The 22421-nt window shown below is 42.4% G+C and overlaps 1 protein-coding gene across 1 annotated transcript in view; it reads left to right on the top strand.

The window, feature by feature from the left end:
• Positions 1-22421, top strand: part of CLASP1 (cytoplasmic linker associated protein 1) — a 4127769-nt gene that overhangs the window by 1497336 nt on the left and 2608012 nt on the right. The window contains exon 12 of the mRNA XM_044073692.1: positions 15189-15334. Coding sequence (XP_043929627.1) covers positions 15189-15334 — 146 coding nt within the window. The remainder of the gene's footprint in view (positions 1-15188; positions 15335-22421) is intronic.

The following is a 22421-nucleotide window of genomic DNA, read 5'->3' as shown; positions in this document are numbered from 1 at the left end:
CTGTGAACTCTGAAAAAGAACCACTGAGAATAAAGAAGTTCTTGTACTCCTGAGGAGGAGTTCTGCATTTACACTTGGCTGTTGTGAGTCAGCGAAACTGTTGTTGAAGCTTAGTACAGACTTTGCACTGAAAATTAAAGTGCTGTAGAGTTTGGGAAACCGTTCTGAAGTTGTCACTGCTGGACTGAGTCGTAGTCTGTGAACTAAGAGAAATTTACTGTGATTTTTCTCATATAAAATGGATTTGTTTTAATTTCAGAACTATGTCAACTCAGTAAGGAGCTGTTTAAATTTCTCTTTACTGTTATGTTTACAGAAATGAGCTCTTGAAATTAATTTAAAACTGCATTAGTGAGGCCTTCTGTTCTGGAAGATTGGCTAATAAGTGCCTTTTTCAAAGCCCAAGAGTCAGCTGTGTTAACACCATACGTATTATTACTGCAGCTAGCTTTTATTTGAAGAAAGTAGAACCTCTTCTGTGTGAAGTGCATCCTATAACGGCGTCCTCAAGGGTGGATGCTTGTTGCATTAAGCAGTCCATCCCTTCTTCCCTTTGATTTAACAAGTTGTTACTGAATAGTCTGTGTCTTCTAAACAAATATTAAGTTGGTGGTCAGGGAACACACATTATGGATCACAGAACATGAGAAACTGGGTAGTACAGTCTGTGGTCATTAGTCTCTTTATATGGTTTTATTGCCATACTTTCATGCAAACTGATTCTTCCCATTCGTATAGTGGTGTTTTGTTTAGTGTTTTTTCCTTGTGTTTGTGGGTATGACTTTATTGTGCGACTGTCACTCTGACAAGCAGAAAAAGGTGTAGGTGAGAAGAAAGCTTGGTATATGGGCTGTTTTACATGCCTTATGGGGGTGTTTGACAATTTGTGAAAATGTGATCTAGTCTGACTTTTGCCTGTCAGATGACCTCAGTACATATTATTGCTACTAGTGCAGCAAGGACCTGTTTCTCAGAAATCCCATGTGTTTATTTATGTATTTGAAATTTGCTAACCAAATGTCCATTAAGAGCCCACGGCCCATTTTCAAGGGAGACCTACGATTAAAGTATTCACATAGAGCAAGTGCTAGTAGAATGGTGTACGTCATTAGAACATAATTAGTATTTTTTTTTCAAACACCTTTATTGAATTATTTATTTATTTATTTTTACATTTGTTTACATAGTCTGACTGGATGCATGTCCATTTTGAGGCCTGGGGAGAAAAGCTCCACACAGACGAAACATATATCGGATTATACAAGAAGTTGAAAAACAAAACTCCAGACAGACAAAACATAAATTGTGTACACATGAAGTTAAGCAAAACCAATAGAAGATATGAAAACAAAGTGATTATTTACATTGGATATGCAGTGTTCCCTAATAGGGAGTTCACAATTCTTATGGGCAGACGCCGTTACAAGTTAGTTTGGATACAGAGCTAGGTGACGTAGTTACATGTAATGATAATTACTGGATGTTCTTCATGTTTCACTGTTGCAGTCATTACATTTGGGTAATCGGTAATCTGCTGGCAGGTTGCCCTCAGTCGGCCTGATTAACAAAGTCTTGGGTCCTGCATCGGTTGCTATCCCTTCTTCCATGACGTCAGGTCATAAGGGGTATAAAACATGCAGCCGACGCCATTACATCAGTCTTGCTTGCCGTGCGGTGCCCGAAGCAGAAGCAGTTCGCAAGTGCTGGTCGGCCGACTCCTGAAATTTTCGTTTGAGTTTCATAACCGAAGTCCTCAACTAAAAGCTAAGTACCCTGTTGGGGAAACTTTTTCTTGCTCCTTACCGATGTCAGTAAAAGTTAATAATTGCATTACATGTGGAAAGCAAATACCTCATAAAGATTTTCACTCATACTGTATTCCTTGCCTAGGCCCTGACCACGACGTACCTTGCTGTCGGTTTTGTGCTTTATTTAATCAGTGCACTATCCGTCGTCGGTACATTTTTGCCTCTAAATATTTCGGTTCTCGGTTTAATTATCCAGAAATGTCGTCGGTTAGCCATCCGAATACCGGGATTCCGAAAAAAACGCAAAGATAAAGACTGAGACAGGCCGCCGAGGTCCAAAACTGCCGACGACGCTTCTCCTAAGCCAGTTGCCAGTTCGCCAGTACTCAGGCGCTTTTGTAGCCCCTGATACCCACTACTTCTGATTCACAGGCCTCTACTGAGACCCATTCGGAGTCAGGTATGCCACGAAATGCTTCACCTATGGAACTCGCGGATGTCTCTGCCTTAGATCGGTCCAGAGCCACTGTGCAGGCATCGGCTTCTGAGGATGTATTCAGGCCTACAGACTTGCATATTAAATTGACACTGCCTTTATTACTAAGGCCTAAATCGCGATCTATGTCTAAAAAACTGACACTCAGGCCACATGTTCAGGCCCCTATGCCTAAAAAACAAATGATCAAAATGGCTGAAGATCCAATTACTCTAATCAGGGGTAGTCAACACCCCCCCCCCCCCAAGAGGCCTAGGGCTGAGCTTCATTATGAATCTTCTGATCAGGATTCTGTTTCTTCTGACTCTTCTAATGACCTGGATTTGTCCATGCCTACTTATGAGGATTCTGATGTAGAGGATTCCATTCCCTCTGCTTCCCCTCCTGAGGATTTTTCTTTTGGGTAAAATTTGCATACTTTAAGGGAGCATTTCCACTGGGAAAGTTAGGAATTTTCTGATTCAAAAAAGAGGCTTAGGGATTTCCTTCTTCTGCCTCAACATAGGCCTTTGGCTATACCTCCTGTACTAGACATTGTTGATGTGTTTTCGGAATCCAGTTTGGCCCCTGATTCCCTGCCTCTGGTTCCTAGTAAACCTGACGGATACAACAGGGTTCCTGAGTCCCACAAGTTCCTTTTCAAAAATCCTGTTGCAGATCCAGAAAACATTTCTCAGGGGCCCAAGGGCATTAGGGCTTCTACTGCTAAAAATCCTACCCCTTCTGATAGAGACTCCAGGGCACTGGATAGATGGCATAAAAAGGTTTATACTTCTGCAACCTTGGCAATCAGAGCTTTAAACTGCCAATTTCATATGTTAAAATATCAACAGCATATTATTGGACTGCTTAAACAGAAAATGATGATGATTTCTGACTGTGTGGAAAATAAAGATTTGCAGGATTTAATGCATTTTGCTGAACAAGTTGGAAAACATACTTTGCAATGTGGTTTTCATTCTTTAGAGGCCTCCTGCAGGGCTGCTGTTTACTGGGTCTGTGCTTAAAAGGCATGCTTGGCTTAAGGAGCAATCTTTGCCCATCATGTTAAAGCTAAATTGTTGGATGCTCCTTTAAATCAGGGCCACCTGTTTGGCAATAAGACTGAAGAAGTTCTAAAAAAGATGGAAGATAGCTAAATCTATGCAAACTGTTAAAAGATTTTTTACAAGTGCAACCTCCAAGATTTAGTAGGCACTGGCCTACTAAGAATTGGTCTTTTCCAGCGCCTTCCAGATCATCTTAAGCCAAACCCAGACACAGCAAAAACCCCAGGTTTCAGTCCCAGGAGACTCTCAGAACTAAGCAGTGGGGGCCTCCACTTCCAAATCTGGAAATAACAAGACAACCCCCTATGGTAAACAGTCTCAATGACTTCATTTTAAAATTACCAAGCACATACCTTTTAACTGCCTCTTTGGGGGGAAAGATTGCTCTTCATGCAAAGAACTGGGAACTCATAACCCAGGACAAATGGGTTTTAAATATAGTGTCCCAGGGATACAGATTTCATTTCTACACGTTGCCAACATCAAACGGGTGGCCAGACCTGCTCCCAAATCAGTGGGCAGAGGCTCAAAAACAAGTACTTTCCCTCTTAAATATGGGGGCTATTTAACCGGTACCAGAAGAGGAAAAGGGAGACGGTTTCTGTTCCAGGCTTCTTCTGGTACCCAGAAAAGGCAAATCATGGCGTCCAATCCTGGACCTGTCTACTCTAAACATCTTTCTGGAGATTCCAAAATTCAAGATGCTGACTCTTCACCAGTTACTTCATATGCTAGGCAAAGATGCATGATTGGCAACTCTAGATTTAAAAGAAGCATAACTGCACATCTAAATCAGGGAATCTTGCAGGAGATACCTACTGTTCAAAGCAGGCTACTTGCATTATCAGTTCTCTGCACTGCCCTTTGGCTTGTCTACTATGCCCAGAGTATTCACAAAGTGCCTGGCTCCAGTTATTGCATTTTGCAGGCAAAGAAATATTCAAATATATCCATACCTGGATGATTGTCTAATTCAGGCAGAAAACCAGGGCATACTTCTAAATCATCTGGCGTTTGTAAAAAGAGTTCTAACTTGTCTAGGATACACCATAAACGAAAAGAAATCACAACTGTACCCTGTCAACAGATTACATTCCTGGGTGCAAGCTTGAATACAACGGCTCAGATGGCTTTCCTCATGCCAGAGAAGCAAATTAATTTGGTAACTTACTTCAAACAAGTGGCCACAAAAACCCTGCTATCTGCAAGACAAATACTGCAAGCCTTGGGGTTCATGGCCTCCTGCATTCTTCTAATTCCATATGCAAGACTGCATATGAGGAAACTACAGTGGTACTTAAAAAGTCTATGGAGTCAACATTGTCACAGCCTGGAAACAATGATTCCTATCATACCTAGCCTACACCTGGAGTTCCTATGGTGGGCAGAGGCCTGCCACCAAAACAAGGGACTGCCATTCACACTACCCCCTGCCACCCAAACCCTAACTACAGATGCATCAGACTATACATGGGGGGCTCACCTGGCAGGGAGGTGCATTCAGGGCAAATGGAACCCAAATCAAATGCACCTACATATCAATCAAAAAGAAATGTTAGCTGTACAAAATGCTCTGACAGCCTTCAAGGACTACATTCTTCCAGGACGATTAATGGTAAAGACGGACAATACCACAGTTATGTGGTACATAAACAAGCAGGGAGGTACATGTTCCTACCCCCTCTGCAGACTAGCCATGGCATTGTGGAACACAGCCTTGAGCTACCAAGTGCACCTACAAGCTCAATTCCTCCCAGGAAATTTGAATACACTGGCAGACGGACTAAGCAGAAAACTCATGGGCCCACACAAATGGAAACTGGAACCACGGATTTTCAACATGTTGACAAGCAAATGGGGGAGCCCAGACATAGATCTATTTGCCTCCCCCCAGAACTTCCAGTTGGACAAGTTTTGCACAAGGACTCCCCACAAACCAGCCTGAAAAGTGGATGCTCTGTCCTTCAGCTGGAAAAACCTATCAGTCTATGCCTTTCCCCCTCTGCCTGTGCTCTCCAAAGTTCTGCTAAAAGTCAAACAGGACAAACCAAGGATGATTTTGATTGCTCCAGACTGGCTGCACCAACACTGGTACCCACTCCTGCGCAGTGTGTCGCAAATATCTCCATGGCACCTGCCTCAGAACCCTTCCCTGCTGTCTCAGCAGGAGAACCAAATTCTGCACCCTCACCTTCCAACATTGAACCTTGCAGCCTAGCTAATCATTTAAATTCACGCTTATCATCCCTCAGCAAACCTGTGATGGAATGTCATCTTGGAGGCGAGAAGACCTAGTACTAGAAAGTCTTATGCTGACAAATGGAAAAGATTCTGTGCCTGGAACCAATCTGTAGGGATGAGCATAGCAGCGCCCAATTTACCTCAGATTTTGCAATACTTAACTGAGATGCTTCACAAGGGCCTGTCTTTTTCCTCTATTAAAATCCACGCCTCAGCTGTTTCAGCTCACTGTAACACAGAACCCACCCCTCTTCTCTCATCTGCTCAAGCAGCATCTCAGGGGGGAAAAGAACTTGAGACCACCCAGGAGAGCTCCTACCCCTGCCTGGGACTTTAATTTTGTTTTGGAGAAGCTCTTTTTTCCTCCTTTCGAGCCAGCTGCTACTGCAGACTTAAAATTTCTTTCCTGGAAAACAGCCTTCCTTTTACCAGTCACTTCAGCTAGAAGGATATCTGAATTACAGGCCCTTATGGCAGTGGAGTCTTTCATCATATTTCATGTGGACAGGGTATCTTTCAGGACCAATCCATCCTTCATGCCCAATGTGGTTTCCAGTGTGGCTCTTAATCAGTCCATTCATTTGCCAACCTTCTTTCCCAATCCACAGAACAAAGGGGAATGGATTCTGCATTCATTGGATGTGCACAGACAACTTAGATTCTACTTGGACAGGACTAAATCTTGAAGAAAATCTGAACAATTGCTGGTAGCCTTTGCTGCTGGGGCAGAGGGGAAGGTTATTTCAAAACAAACCTTTTCTAAATGGATGAGCCATTGCATTCATTTCTGCTATAAGCACCATGGAAAACTTATCCCCCAGGGGATCAGATCTCATTCCACCAGGGCTGCATCTACTTCTGCAGCCTTTCTCAGAGATGTTATTTCCAGGGATATTCTAGAAGCTGCTACCTAGAGTTCTGTACATACTTTCACCAGGCATTATCATTTACCAATTTTCTTTATCCAGAGCTGGCTTTGCCACTGCTGTCTTGCAGGGCTTTATAGCTGGCCCTAATGCTGTATAAACTCCTCCTCCAAACCATAGCTTTGGTAATCTACCCAAATGTAATGACTGCAACAGTGAAACACGAAGAACATAGTACAGTTGTGTACACTTACCATAAATGTAGATGTTCGAGTGTATTGACTGTTGCAGTCCTGGTTACCCTCCCTCCAGCACCCTACTTTTCTCTGGCTATGCCTCTTCTTTCCTTTACCATGCTTAAAAGCCTTTTTGATGTATTTGCTTTTGGTTGGAGGTATAATTTTGTGTTTTTTAATTTTATTTGCTCCCCATTAGGGGGGCACCTGACATCTGGGGCAAGAAAAACTGATGTAATGGTGTCGGCTGCATATTTTATACCCGACGACCTGACGTCATGGAAGAAGGGACAGCCACCAACGCAGGTCCCAAGACTTTGTTAATCAGGCTGACTGAGGGCAACCTGCCAGCAGATTACCCAAATGTAATGACTGCAACAGTGAATACACTCGAACATCTACATTTATGGTAAGTGTACACAACTATACTTTATGCTATCAATTTATAGCTTATGTTGCATATATGCTGTATATATATATTATCACTTATGACATAGGCAAATTTACATTCATTTAAAAAGTATTCAAACTGTATTAACATAAATATTATACTTTATATACATTGCTATATATCATATAACCTAAGCAATATTACATAAATTATTCAATTCTTGCCTTTTTTTTTAACAAGAAACACCTTCACTTACTAGAGAGGCAATCATACATTTATATAAATGAAAACAAACCACATTGACACAATTCTAGTTGCAAGCATTTTACATCACAAACCATACCGACACGTTCCCAGTTGCAAACAGTATACATCACTTGTAATCTACCTAATTTTTCTCACTTAAACATCACTTAGCTCATTTAAGTCCTGCTGCCTTTTAAACCTCATTCCTCCCTTGTATATATTGTTCCCACAATTCCCATTTTTTTCCTATGTAGTTTGCTCCTACCCCTTTCTAAAGATTTCAGTTCCAGTTATTTTATCTTTGTTCCTATGTTCACTACTTCCAATGTAGTTGGTTTAGATTTTGATTTCCTTTTTCTAGTAATTGCTTTTTTGGCAGCCTGCTATTATTCAATTATAATTTAAGAAAACTGATGTTGAACATGCTGGCTTAGAGGGCTTGTAATATGTAGCTTACTCATGGGTAAATACTATAATGTTTGGGAGTTAGAATATTTGTGGATAAAATGTGAATTTGTAAAGAATCTTTGAAGGTATGTGTGGAATTAATTTATTTTGTTTCTTTTATTTAGTGTCTAAAGTAATTGTTCTTTTTCTTGCCATAAATAAAATTATGTATAAGCAAAAATGAAAAAAATAAAATACAAGAAAAATGTTACAGCCTTGTAGTAATTTATGATAAGGAGGTAGGTGATTGGATGCATGTTCTTTTTATCAAATCAGATCAGCTTTATTAACAAGATAAACATGAAAATTACATCTCAAAATTTGACAAAGTGCAACGTAATAATTGGGAGCTTCGGAGAAATAAAAAAAAGTACAAAATGCACCCCTAATGCAGTTTTCACAATTCTTTGTAATCTTTGATTGAATGGAAAGTCAGCTGCAGTACTTTGTGTGCATTTGTATATATAATATATGTATGTATATATTTATATATATGTGTGTAATATATGTATGTGTACGACACACACACTGTGTAATACGTATCACTTCTATGTTTGTTTATATTCAAATATCAAATTATACTTTGGTTTTCTTATACTAATAAAATTAAAGAAACAGTCTTAGAAAATAAACTTTTACCTTTAGTGTTTCTATCAAGTACTCATTCCTTTAAATTTTAACATTCTTATGAAACTCGAAAGTGCTCAGTAACAGCTGCCTGCCTTCTCTTACTTTCATGTGACCTTGTTTATTCATTCATTCATTCTTTTAAGTGTGGTTTAGCACTTATCCACATGGACCATTTTTCAGGTTCAACCCAAGTGGAACAGAAATCAGAAAATAAAAATGTGAAATACAAACAGTTTATTTAATAATATTTTTCAAGAGTTTATGCACAATTTAATTTGCTGCCTGATAGATGTTTGAAACAATTTTGTTATCAAGATACCTGTTCATGTTAGAGTTTATGCATAACTTTTGATTGTATATAGTTTTTAACACTGCTAAAATACATTTTCAGTCTTGTAAACCTACTGTGTCACATCTCCAATATGTTTATGACCTGGATTTAAACTTAACTGGTTTACCAAGAGCATTTTGTCTGATGATTGTTGACAGGTTCATATTGCCTTTTCCCTATCAGTTTCCAGGACAACAAGAGAAGATCCTCATCCCTTTTCTGTCCTTGTTACTCCTTCACCAGCCCTGTCTTAGCTCTGGTTGTTTCAGAGTCAGTGGTTATTCTGTGACTGCTTAATTTGGTGTCACTAATGACTGCTCCTTTAGTGCTGTGATCTTCTGTTATGTTAGTGACATTGATGACAAATTATACAATACCAAAAGTCTCTAGGTCTTGGGATGTTCTTTGTGTTTCATTGTTGCAGTCATCACACTTGGGTTATCCTGCCGGGGTAGCTCTCTGTCGGCCTGAATACCAGAGGCTTAGTATTTCTGCGTTGGTTGCTGTCGCTCCAGGACTGATGTCAGCTTGTCAGTGGTATAAAGTCAGGCAGCTGATGCCATTACATCAGGCTTTCTTGCCGAGGGGCCCAAAGCAGAAGCAGTTCGCACGAGTGCCAGTCGGCCGCTACTTGAGTTTCATTTCTGAATTGAAGTTGAAGTCTTCTAAAGCTAAGTACCCTGTTGGGGATCCTTTTTTCTTGCTCTAACCGATGTCAGAAAAAGTTAACAATTGTCTCGCCCGTGCAAAGCAAATACCACAACGAGACTTCCATTCTTACTACGTCACCTGTTTAGGCCCTGACCATGACATACCTCACTGTCGCTTTTGTGCTTTGTTCAGAGCCAGAACTATACGTCATTGGGCCCTTATTGTAGCTAAATATTTTCTCTCTCGGTCTCCATATTCCAATATAAGTGGTAGAGGGGCAGAAAACCACTGCAGGGGTAGAGTATCCAGTCTAGATTCCTTTTGCTCACACTTTGATAAGTCCCCTCTGACTGTTCCCAGATAGAGGTGCTAGAAAAAGAAGTGTAGGGACTCTCCTAAGGAGTCATCCACCTTGGATACAAACTTAGATGATTAGGAGATGTCCCCAGTATCCCCCCCGCAAGGATCCCAAGTATGGAGAGATTTCCAAATGAATGCATGAGCGAGGCCCTTGGGTGGTTGGGTCTGTTTCCCTGGGTGAAGAGATCCTGCTTGAGGCTTTCTACTCAGCTCCACCTACTCTTGGGTGGGGCCTGTTTGACCAAATGATTTCCCTTGGCATGCAGAAGATTTTTACCTCTACCTAGGGGACTTAACAGGGCTTTCCAGGATTCCAAGGACTGTACGTGTTGGACTAAAGCTCCCTTCGGTGACAGTATTGTGAGAAGCACTACCTTCAAAAAGAGTCTTGAAATTCATCCTTTTAGAAGTAGTCTCGAGCATTGGACTGATTTGGGAAATGCATTCTTGCATGTATCAAGTACATTCCCCATTCAGACATTTAGTTACGTGACTCACGTGATCTGCTTTCAGCATGACTTGGCAGACCAAGAGTGGTGAAAAGCATGTCCTGTGCAGATCTCTACAGGAAATCCGAATCCAAGTAGCATCTTTGACTTCTGTGTATAAACTTTGCAAGTAGCACCGCAGTCAGTAGAGATGCTTATGCAACTGTCAGTCGTCACCATATATTGACACTCTTAGCGCACACATTGAAACTTTGTGGATGGGTATAAGAGGCATTGGTGAATGACTCCTTAAGAGTGTTCCATGCAGTTTAGACTGCAGGTAAAGAAAAAAATTACATAGGATTGAGCAAACAGTGAAGATATTCTCAGCTCTTAGAATGAAGTTTACCTCTCTTCAAAGGACCTTTAACTTAACCAAGCCACCACTGATGGCATAGAGGAGCAAAGCCTAAATACTAAATTGTAGGTGATGCAGCTTTAGACTAGTGGCTTGGGTACTTAACATTTCTGATAGGGGAGTATGGGCATATACCTATCTTGGGTGGGAGGGTGGAGCAGAACAGGATCTGCACAATCCCATAGAGGAGGAGGTGCAGATTTACAGTAGGTTTCCTGTGGTCTTATAGCTTACCAGACTGTCATCTGGTAGTTGCTGTCATTAGTGAGCTCAAGTGATTGTGCAGTTTTGGGGGAAGGCACTGTAAGTCTCCAAATATAGGTAACTTGTCCCCTACCTTTTTGGTAGAGGTTGGAACTTAAAAGAAAATATTGTCATGGACAGGATACTGACAAGAACACAAACTCCCCAGTGTCTGTCTGAATGATGGCCTCCCTAGTAGTACTTTCTCTAGTGAGTCTGTGGACTCCCCACTGATAGGGAAAGACCAAGCTTGAGTTTGGTGTGTGTGTGTGTGTGTGTGGGGGGGGGGTACCTAGAAGAAGGAAAAAAACTATGCCTGGAATTTGTGGTTTTAATAAACACCGGCAGCATTCTGATTGAAACCAAGGTAGAAGTTTCCAGAACGGACACCAACCTAAGAACAGCAAAATGCTGATTCAGGGTCCCCTGTAGATTTCTTGAAGACTTGCCTTGCTACCATACATTAAGTGTAGCATTTCCCTTTTTCCCCCATGTGGTAGACCATCATGTAGGACAAGTGAATCAAGGAGAATATATCCAGAAGTTAAATCATTCTTTTGTGTCCTCTGCTTGGCTGCTATCTCATTCCCTTCCCTGACATCCCATCAGAATTTAGTAGCTAGACTGTAGGACAAAAACATTTGACACATAAGAGCAGCACAAGATTTACCAGCACACAAGAGAGGATAGGGATACTATTTAAGGTACGTTTGTTTTTTCATGTAAATGACAGACCTCATACCAGCCGAAGATGCTAGAGGCCTTAACCTGTTCAGAAAAAAACAAAGCTCTGGATGGTCTTCATGCTGTTAATTCTTCCATATCTAGGAAGGGAAGACAGGTGGTCTCCCCAAATGCCTACCTACATGTCAAGATAGCCAGGGAATCCATGATGTTCCTGCGCTTCAAGATAGGACCCAGTCACTTTCAATTTGGGGCCCTTCCCGTTGGTCTTACCACAACTTTCAGGCTGCTTAATAAATGTATTGTGGCTGTTGCAATGCAATTCAGGTTGTTGGGGACCAAAGTTTCCCTGTACCTGAATGATTACCACCTAGTTTTCCCAATAAAACAATTTCTGATTCTACCCCAGGATTAGTTACAGTAGCTGTTCTGGTCTCTGAGAATCTCAAGGAACACCATGAAGCCCAGATGATGTAGTCACAACTGCTAACCATCAGGAGCAGTCCAGACATGATCTCCAGTGCAGCCAGCCTTCTCCAAGGTAGGATTGTGTCCCTTCAGTCTAAGCTCCACAGTCTACTATATTGTCCTGTAGTAACAGTAGCACTTTGCCCTAGAATTCTCTGGCTAATTGCAGAAACCATCTTTCTAGTTCCTTTTACAAGACTTCATATGAGGGTCCTGCAATGAATCATAAAGGTTCATTGAAATTTGATGCACTGGGCCTTCTAGTTAAGAAGTGCTGGTTGTGCTGCAGACATCTAGACTGGTGACTTCACCCAGGTAGTCTTCTGCATAGTACTCCATTCACCCATCTATCCCCCATCAAGACGATCATCATGGATGTTTCTACACTTGGATAGGGACATTGTTTGAGGCAGACAGTCAAAGGGACGTAGTCACAGAAAGAGATGACTCTTCATGTAAACATGCATTTATTTACTCATTTTCTTTGCAGGAGCAGCATATGGAGACCCTTTGTCCTTTTAATGTGCATCCTCTGTTCGAGTTTTACTTGAAAATGGTGCATGAGTTCAGGAAGACAAGCCAGCTGTTTGCTTTCTTTACTGTGGGGAAGGTGTGATTTATATAGGTTCATAGGCAGGTACTAGGCTATCGGCTCAAGGGCCTACGCAAGCCTAGCCAACAAGATTCCCTGGCTTATGCCACCCAAGAAAGTTATTTTCCTGTGCCACTGTCGAGCAGAGACACAGAAGTGATCCCCGGGGTGTATTTCCTATTTCCCATCCACTCATCAAGATTTTTCTTGAAGAGTGCTAATGAAGAACTTTGCTTGACATAGATGGGTAGCCTGTTCCAGAGTATGGGAAGTCTCTGGGATAGGAATCTATCCCTCCAGCATGTCCTGTTTATTGTGGTGACAAGGTTTAGGTCCCTAGAGCGTGTAGCTCAGAGGGATTGGGATTTCTTTAGGTGTAGCATGTCCAACAGCTCTGGGTTTGACATAGCTTTATATGTTAGGCAGAGATCACCTCTGAGTAGGCGATATGCTACGGAGTAAAGCTGGAGTTTTTTGAGGCGGTCAGTGTAGGCATTTGAGTCCAGTTAAACCTCTTTGTGAGGTACTTCTGTGGCCTTTCCAGCTGCTGAAGATGTCTTGTGAGGTACATTCCAAAAGGGGCGTTGTACTCTATAATGGGTCTAATTTGTGATGAGTAGAGGGTAACGATGAACTCTTTTTTCCTGGATGAGAACCCTTTTATGATGAGGTGTGCCACGTAGAAGGACTTCCTGACTACTGTGGCGATGTGACTATCAAAGGAGAGACTACTGTCCACCTGGGTCCCAAGGTCTCTTATCACGCATTCGGTGTTAAGTAGATTGCTGCCTATGTGGTAGTTCATGGGTACAGAGTTTTTACCAAAGGGGATGACACTGCACTTTTTGACATTGAGCATGAGGCCATGGCTCTGACACCAGGCATCTGTCTCAGAGAGGCCCTTCTGTAGGATGTTCACATCATTTGGGGACTTGACTATGGCTCCTAGTTTGCAGTCATCTGCGAACTTCATTAGCCAGAGGCCTTCTGTGTTAGCCTGTACTTCAAAGAAGTAGATACCAAACAGGAGCGGTCCCAGGATGGAACCCTGTGGTACTCCACTTGTCACTGGTTTGAGGTCAGATTTGGAGTCTGCAACTTTTACAGTGTGGGTTCTGTCAGTGAGCCAGTTGGCAACCCATCTTGTGACGTAGGGATTTATGCCTAGTTTATTGAATTTAGCTATAATTCCAGAATGGGGGATGGTGTCGAAAGCCTTGGCGAGGTCAAGATAGGCCGTGTGAACCACTTTACCCTCATCTACGGCTTTGGTGACTGCCTCAAAGAAGTCTATCAGGTTCAGGAGGCATGGTCTGCCTTTCACAAACCCGAACTGGGTGGGATCCAGAGTTTGGAGGTTACCAATGTCTTTGTTTATGAGTTCCGTGATGATACGTTCCATGGCTTTGCAGACCAGGCTCGTCAGGCTAATAGGTCTATAGTTCCCAGGATCAGTGGTGGCTCCCCCTTTGTGGAGTGGGATAACTGTTGCTGTGCGCCATTCAGTGGGCATAAAGCCTGATGCAAGGCTATTTTTGAACATGGTGCTTAAGTGGGGAGCCAGTTCATTCTGAAGTTCGTGTAAAACGCAGCCTGGGATGTTGTCCGGTCCCATGGATGCTGTGTTTTTGGCTTTAGAGAGTACAGCTTTCACCTGCGTAGTTGTGATTACAGGGACTCTGCATTCTTCCTGTATAGATATGGGCCCTTTGGGGGTGGGGGGTTAAAGTTAGCACTGAACCTATCTGCCAGGATGTTGGCAATATCAGTTGGTTCTGTAATTTTCATGCCTTTGTGCTGTAACTCAGAGCAGATCTGGGTGTTGCCATTGAGAGGCTATGCAAACTCTTTTTTCCCATACAATGCATACTGCATTGTCTTTACTACCAGGCAGTTAGGTACCCAGTGGAAAATGCTGCTTTTGCAGGGCCTCTCTTTCTTGGAGTTGGTTGTTTCTAGTGCTTGTTTTAAGAATCTATCTGTTATAAACATCTGTGCTTTAGTCACTTAGTAAAAAGAGTGAACTGTTGACTGATCATTGTTGTTTGGTCTGTGTTAATAAGAACTGGGCTCCTTTAGAGTATCGGTGCTTTAGGACTCTGCCTTATGAGACCTTTCCTTTTGACCCTCCACTGGATCTTACCTCCCATGTAGTTTTAATTTATACTGCTTGTGATTCTTTCCAGCAATTACCACTGCAGAGGACATTCAGCATTCGATATTTAGATATTCGCCACATTACTTATCTGTAACAGGATTTACAACCTTCCCATCACTCCCCTGTATTGGATGGCTCTTACATCCAACTTTAATTAACAGATTTTTCTGTAAGGTAGGAAGGTATATAATTTCATATTCTTCTTTGTGTGTCATTCACTGGCATTAGGCACTTGTCCTGCAAGAGTGGGAAATGAGGGAAATTTCAGAATTATGTTAAGCTATGTAGTGTGTGTGTGTGTGTGTGTGTGTGTGTGTGTGTGTGTGTGTGTGTGTGTGTGTGTGTGTGTGTGTGTGGTTTATCAGGTGGGGAATCCCAACAGTTACTCACTGCAGAGGATGTTCTCGCATATCAGTAGATCTGGTGTGTACGTATCTATTACTTAATTGCAATTTTTATAAGATTGCTGTGCAACACTGATGACCTGTACTTTTTTTGTTGACAGCTGAAGAAAATTCGGTCATTACTGTTGGCAGGAGCAGCAGAGTATGATGTTTTTTTTCAGCACCTACGGCTTCTAGATGGAGCATTCAAGTTGTCAGCAAAGGATCTACGGTCACAAGTAGTAAGAGAAGCCTGCATCACATTTGGGTAAGTGACAAATGGATACATTTTGGAGGGTAAACTGTAGCTCATTTGAGAGGGTTTGTTAATTGCATAGCTATTGTCTTCATAATGGATGAAAAATTTTAAATCATTATGCCATTATTATTTTCTAGCTGTGAAAATGTTTGAATTTTCCTTTTCATGGTGAATGTGGTCGTAAGTATTATGAGTCATAAAACCATTTTGCATGTGAAGCAGTAAGGTAAGGTACTAACATAGTCCAATGTTTCAGAGGATAACAGTCACTGGACCAGATCCATTGTTTGTTGCAGCGAGGATCTTGCATTTCAAATTATTTTCTTAAGAAGCATAATTTTCTAGGGAGCATGTAGCATGTATTTTTTTCCTTTAGCAGGAAAATGCATCATTTTGAAATTGCAGTGTGCCTTTTTCCAGCTTCTTCTCATACATGGACAAATCTATGGATATTATCTAGGTGACCTTACTGATTAGTGATGCAGGCATCAGAGGAACTGGATAGGAAGAGAAGTGCATGAGCAGCCGAGGTTGGCTTGACAATCTAGAGGGACACAGAGATCCTTCTAAGACCTATGGCGCATGGATCAGTGACACTGTTGGTTTATGGGTGTGAAGGACTGACTAGATCCAGCTTTCTGTTACTGGGATTTCTGTGCAATGCCCTAAAAAAGGCAGGTTTTTTTGGCCTCCTTTGAGTCCTACAAAGGTAACACTGGGAAGAATAGAAAGTAACCCCAGCAGGAGGGGGAGGTACTGTGCTTTTCCACTCATGTCCTGGAGATGCTAGTCAGTATCAGCAGTGTTATTTCGGCAATCTGCAGCTCTTAGCAGTCATGGCATTTTATAGTACTTTAAACCATTCTGTTCATGACTTATGAGGAGCTTGCAATGGACAACACCCATCACAGTGGTCACAGCACTGGATCCTTTGGAGAAACCAGTCAGAATCTCAATTCCATGTCACCACAGTCTGCATTTGTAGCTTCACCTAGGTAGTTTATTTAAGGCAGCCCTTACTTCTTCCTGTAATCTTGGCCAGAGTGACTATGAATCTCTTTTCCTTGTGGGAGCGGGGCACTTCATTGTGCAGATGATGCAAGGAACAAGGTGTTTGCATGAATCATCTGTGCATATCTGTACTGTGGAGAAGCAGACAGTCTTGCTATCCCTTCAAACTTTTGACAACATTTTTCATTCAGGATGCATTATATTTTCCTTGAAACAGTATGGCTGTAGTCTAGTATGTTAACAAGTGGGCAAGATAAGGTCCTAATCCCTTATCAGATGAAACAATGAGTGTGAGAGTGCGTAATCTCAGCCCAGCATTTTCTAATTGTTTTGCTAATTCCCAAGGTAATCAGATCTCTTGCAAACAACCTCAGAGGTTGTTTGATTTCTTAAAAATGGTCACCTGGTCTACCTACTGCAGGATTTTTTTTTTCCTGAAATAGGCTTTTCTGGTCTTCAGTTTGTTTCCCTCTCCATTAACTTCTTATTGCCAGAAAATGTTCTTGTTTATCCCAACACCAAATGGAAAAAGCATAGGTACATTAATCTGGACTTGGCCTTAAGAGTTATTTTACAGTTTTCTACAATGTTCGCTAATTATGAAATTAATTGAAAAAGGCCAAGCTTCACAGGGGCAGGATGATTTTAATAACCCTGCATGTTCTTCGTGTTTCACTGTTGCAGTCATTACATTTGGGTAATCCTGCTGGCAGGTTGCCCTCAACCGGCCTGAATTCCAAAGTCTTGGGTCCTGCGTCAGCTGCTCTCACCCCTTCCCTGACGTCAGGTCATCAGGGGTATAAAAGAAGCATCCATCGCCATTTTCTTCAGTCTTTCTTGCCGCACGGTGCCCGAAGCAGAAGCAGTTCGCAAGTGCCGGTCGGCCGACTCCTGAAATTTTTGTGTTTAAGTTTCAGAGCCAAAGTCTTCATTAAAGCTAAGTACCCCGTTGGGGAAACTTTTTTCTTGCTCCAGACCGATGTCAGAAAAAGTTAATAATTGTATTTCTTGTGGGAAGCAAATAGCTCATAAGGACTTTTATTCTTACTGTATTCCTTGCCTAGGCCCTGACAACAACGTTTCTAGTTGTCGGTTTTGTGCTAGATTTAACCAACACACTATTAAGCGTCGGTCCGATTTTGCATTAAGTTATTTTGGCCGAAGATTTAATTATACAGTGTCGTTGTATTGCCATCCGACTACCAGAGTTCACAAAAAACGCAAAGAAAAAGAAAAAGACAGGCAACCGAGGTCCAAAACCGACGACAGAGCTTCTCCTAAGCAAGTTGCCGGTTCTCAGTGAGGCGCTTTCGCAGCCTCTGACACCCGCTACTTTAGAGTCGCAGGCCGCTACCGACTCCCACGTGGAGTCGGCCAGGCCGCTGGAAACTCAAGGTATTGGAGCCTCGGAGATTATTTCCTCAGATGGGTCCTGAGCCGCTGAGCAGGCATCGGCTTCTGAGGGTGTATTCAGACCTAAACATTTATATATTAAACCGACTTCAAAGGAAAAGACTAAAACACCTTTAAAGGCAAAGAAACAAGTTCACCAGCCACGTGGACAGGCCTCCATGCCCAAAAAACAGATGCTCAAAATGGCCGAAGACTTAATTACCTTGATCAGGGGTTCCCATCCCCCTCCTGATAAGAGGCCTAGGCAAGAGACAGACTATGAATCTTCAGATCAGGTTTCCATTTCTTCTGATTCCTCTTCTGATCAAGAATATTCTCTTCCCCACTATGAGGATTCTGATGCTGAAGAGTCAATTCCTTCAGCTTCTCCTCCTGAGGACTACTCTTTTGGGGAAACCTTGCATACCATGTGGGAGCACTTCCACTGGGAGAGCCAAGATTTTTCAGACTCTAAGAAGAGGCTCAGAGGCTTCCTTTTACTACCTCAAAACAGGCCTCTAGCTATTCCACCTGTGTTAGACATTGTAGATGATGTGTTCTCAGAGTCTAGTCTGACCCCTGAATCCTTACCTCCAGCTCCTGTTAAGCCGGACAGATACTACAGGGTCCCTGACTCTCATAAATTTATTTTCAAAAACACTACTGCAGACCCAGAAACTATTTCTCAGGGTCCCAAAGGGGTTAAGGCTTCCACTGCAAAAAAACCTACCCCCTATGACAGGGATTCTAGGGCACTGGATAGATCAGGAAAAAAGATTTACACATCTGCTACCTTAGCTATAAGGGCCTTAAATTGCCAGTTTCATATGCTCAAATATCAGCAATTTATCATGACACTGTTTAAACAGAAAATGATGGTAAATTCTGAATGTGCAGAAAACAAAGAAATGCAGGATTTATTGCATGCAGCTCAACAAGATGGAAAGCATACTTTGCAATGTGGTTTTGATTCTCTGGAGGCCTTCTGCAGGGCCGCTGTTACGGGTTCTGTCATTAGGAGGCATGCTTGGTTAATAGAACAAAATCTGCCTGATTATGTTAAAGCAAAATTATTAGATGCTGCATTACAACATGATACCTTGTTTGGTGTTAAAGCAGAAAAGGTGTTAAAATGGAGGACAAAGCTAAATCTATGCAAACAGTCAAGGATTTCTTACAGGTACAGCCACCTAGATTTAGCAGACACTGGCCTACAAAGAATTGGTCCTTTCCAGTCTCAGACAGACCTCAAAGGGGCAGATCCAGACGCCCTAGAGGCAGATTACAGCCGCAAGGTTCCTACAGGTCTAAGCAATGGGGTGCTTCTACCTCCAAAGGTGGAAAAGACAAATCACAACCATATAGGAAACAGTCCCAATGACTTCCCCCTGCCTGCACCAAGCACTTATTTTTTGGCAGCACCCTTAGGGGGAAAACTAGCACTTTTTTCTCCAAATTGGCACATTATAACCCAGGACAAATGGGTTCTAGAAATAGTGTCACAAGGCTACAAGTTTCACTTCCATACCCTGGCAAGGGCAAACGGTTGGTCAGACCTGCCAAAAAATCAGTAGGCAGAGGCTCAAAAACAAGTCGCAGCTCTCATGGGCATGAGGGCTATTCAGCAAGTGCCACAACAAGAACAGGGACAAGGATTTTACTCAAGACTGTTCTTGGTACCCAGAAAGGACAAAGCATGGAGACCAATACTGGACCTATCTATTCTAAACACTTTCCTGGATATACCAAAATTCAAGATGTTAACCTTGCAGCAGCTTCTGCCCATGCTGGGCACCAAGGCTTGGCTCATCACTTTAGGCTTAAAAAGGCATACCTGCATGTCCCAGTCAGACAATCATGCAGAAGATACCTCAGATTCAAGGCAGGCTCAAAGCATTACCAATTCTCTGCACTGCCCTTTGGCTTATCTACTGTGCCCAGGGTCTTCACAAAGTGCCGGGCACCAGTAATTGCTTACTGCAGACAAAGAGGAATACAAATATATCCTTACTTGGACGACTGCCTCATACAAATAGAGAACAAGGACATTCTACTACAGCATCTGACCTTTGTGCAAAGACTTTTAACATGCCTAGGGTACACAGTCAACAAAAAGAAATCAAAACTAGTACCCTCTCAAGAGATAATATTCCTGGGTGCAAGCTTAAATACAACTGCCCAGATGGCTTATCTCACTCCAGATAAACAAAGGCAACTGACTACCTATTTCAAGGAAATGGCAACAAAGGCCCAGTTATCTGCAAGAAAAATTCTGCAGGCTTTGGGCTTCATGGCATCCTGTATCTTACTAATATTTGCAAGACTGCATATGAGGAAAATTCAATGTTACCTAAAAAGTGTCTAGACACAACATTGCCACAGCCTGGAAACAATGATTGCTCTCATTCCCTGCCTGCAACAGGAGTTTCGATGGTGGACAAAGGCTTGTCACCAAAACAAGGGACAGCCATTCTCACTACCCCCAGCCAGGCAGAGCCTAACGACGGATGTATCAGACTATGTCTGGGGGGCACACATGGCAGGAAGAGGCATTCAGGGCACCTGGTCCACAAACCAAAAGCATCTACATATCAATCAAAAAAAGATGCTAGCTGTTCAAAATGCCCTGACAGCCTTCAAGGACCTACTTTATCCGGGACAACTACTGATAAAGACAGACAACACCACAGTCATGTGGTGCATAAACAAGCAGGGGGGCACTCATTCTTACCCCCTTTGCAGACTAGCCATGGCTTTATGGGACACAGCATTGACTTGCCAAGTTCATCTGCAGGCACAATTCCTGCCAGGAAAGGAAAATACTCTGGCAGACGAACTAAGCAGAAAACTCATGGATCCCCACGAGTGGCACCTGGATCCACAAGTCTTCAGCATGATAACAAGGAGATGGGGATGCCCGGACATAGATCTATTTGCCTCCCTTCACAACAATCAACTAAAAAGATTCTGCTCAAGGACATATCACAGACAAGCTTGGAAAGTGGACGCCTTATCTTTCAACTGGACAAACCTATCAGTATATGCCTTTCCTCCACTGCCTCTCCTCCCCAAAGTACTCCTAAAGGTCAGACAGGAGAAACCAAAAATGATTCTGATTGCCCCAGACTGGCCATGCCAGTATGGATATCCAATCTTAAGGAACTTGTCCCAATGCCTAGCCTGGACCTTACTTCAAATACCTCATCTACTGTCCCAGCAAAGCAATCAGATTCTGCACAGCCAACTCAGGACTCTAAACCTGGCAGCATGGTGGATAATATAGCCATACAAACCACACCTCTCAGTAAAGCTATGATGGATGTCATTTTAGAAGCCATAAGGCCTAGTACTAGAAAATACTATGCTGGGAAATGGAAGAGATTTTGTGCTTGGAGCCAAGCTCAAGGAACTAATACAGCTCTCCCAAATATTCCTCAGATTTTGCAATACTTAACTGAGATGCTGGACAAAGGCCTATCTTTTTCATCAATTAAAATCCATACCTGTGATATTTCGGCTCATTAAAATACAGAGCCACCACTCTTTTCTCATCATTTATTAAGGTAGTACCTCAGAGGAGCCAAAAACCTAAGGCCTCCAAGGAGAATGCCAATACCTGCATGGGACCTCAATTATGTCTTAGAAAAACTCACTTTACCTCCTTTTGAGCCAGCTGCTACTGCGGATATAAAATTCTTATCTTAGTAAACAGCTCTGCTCTTAGCAATAACTTCTGCAAGACGGGTTTCAGAGCTGCAGGGCTCTCATGGCTGTGGAACCCTTTATCATTTTTTATCCAAACAGGGTCTCTCTCAGAACAAACCCTACATTTATGCCTAAGGTGGTATCCAGTGTAGTCCTTAACCAAACTATTAATTTGCCAACTTTTTATCCAAATCCACAGAACAAGGGGGAGAAAATTCTGCATTCTTTGGACATACACAGACAACTTAGATTCTACTTGGACAAAACTAAAGTTTTCAGAAAGACAGAACAAATGCTAGTGGCATATGCCGCAGCATCACAAGGAAAGGCCATCTCCAAGCAGACTATTTCAAAATGGATAGGTCACTGCATTCGTTTCTGCTACTCACAGCATGGCAAACCAGTGTCTAAGGGCATTAGGCCACATTCAACCAGAGCTGCAGCCACTTCTGCAGCCTTTCTCAGAGGAGTACCAACCAAAGACATTTTAGAGGTTGCTACTTGGAGTTCAGTGCATACCTTTACAAAATATTACAATCTGCTTCTTTACTCTAAATCCAGGGTAGGCTTTGCCACTGCAGTCCTGCAGGGCCTCATAGCCACTCCTAATGCTGTTTAACTCTAGCCCCGCAACCATAGCTTTGGGACTCAACCCAAATGTAATGACTGCAACAGTGAAACACGAAGAACATAGTACAGTTGTGTACACTTACCATAAATGTAGATGTTCGAGTGTATTCACTGTTACAGTCCAGGTTATCCACCCGCCATCCCCCTTACTTTTGCTGGAACTTATCTTTACTTCTCTAATCTATGCAACCTAGGTGGTGTATTTACTTATAGATGAAGGTAAAGCTTATTTTGGTACATGTATGTTTTATTCACATATTTTTAGCCTACCCTTTTGGGGGCACCTGACGTGGGGCAAGAAAAACTGAAGAAAATGACATTGGCTGCATCTTTTATACCCCTGACAACCTGACGTCAG

This window comes from Protopterus annectens, chromosome 6.part0 (genome assembly GCF_019279795.1).
Source record: "Protopterus annectens isolate FY-2018-M chromosome 6.part0, PAN1.0, whole genome shotgun sequence".
NCBI classification, from domain to species: Eukaryota; Metazoa; Chordata; order Ceratodontiformes; family Protopteridae; genus Protopterus; species Protopterus annectens.
The sequence above is the reverse complement of the archived record's forward strand: the minus strand, read 5'-3'. Positions and strand labels throughout refer to the sequence as shown.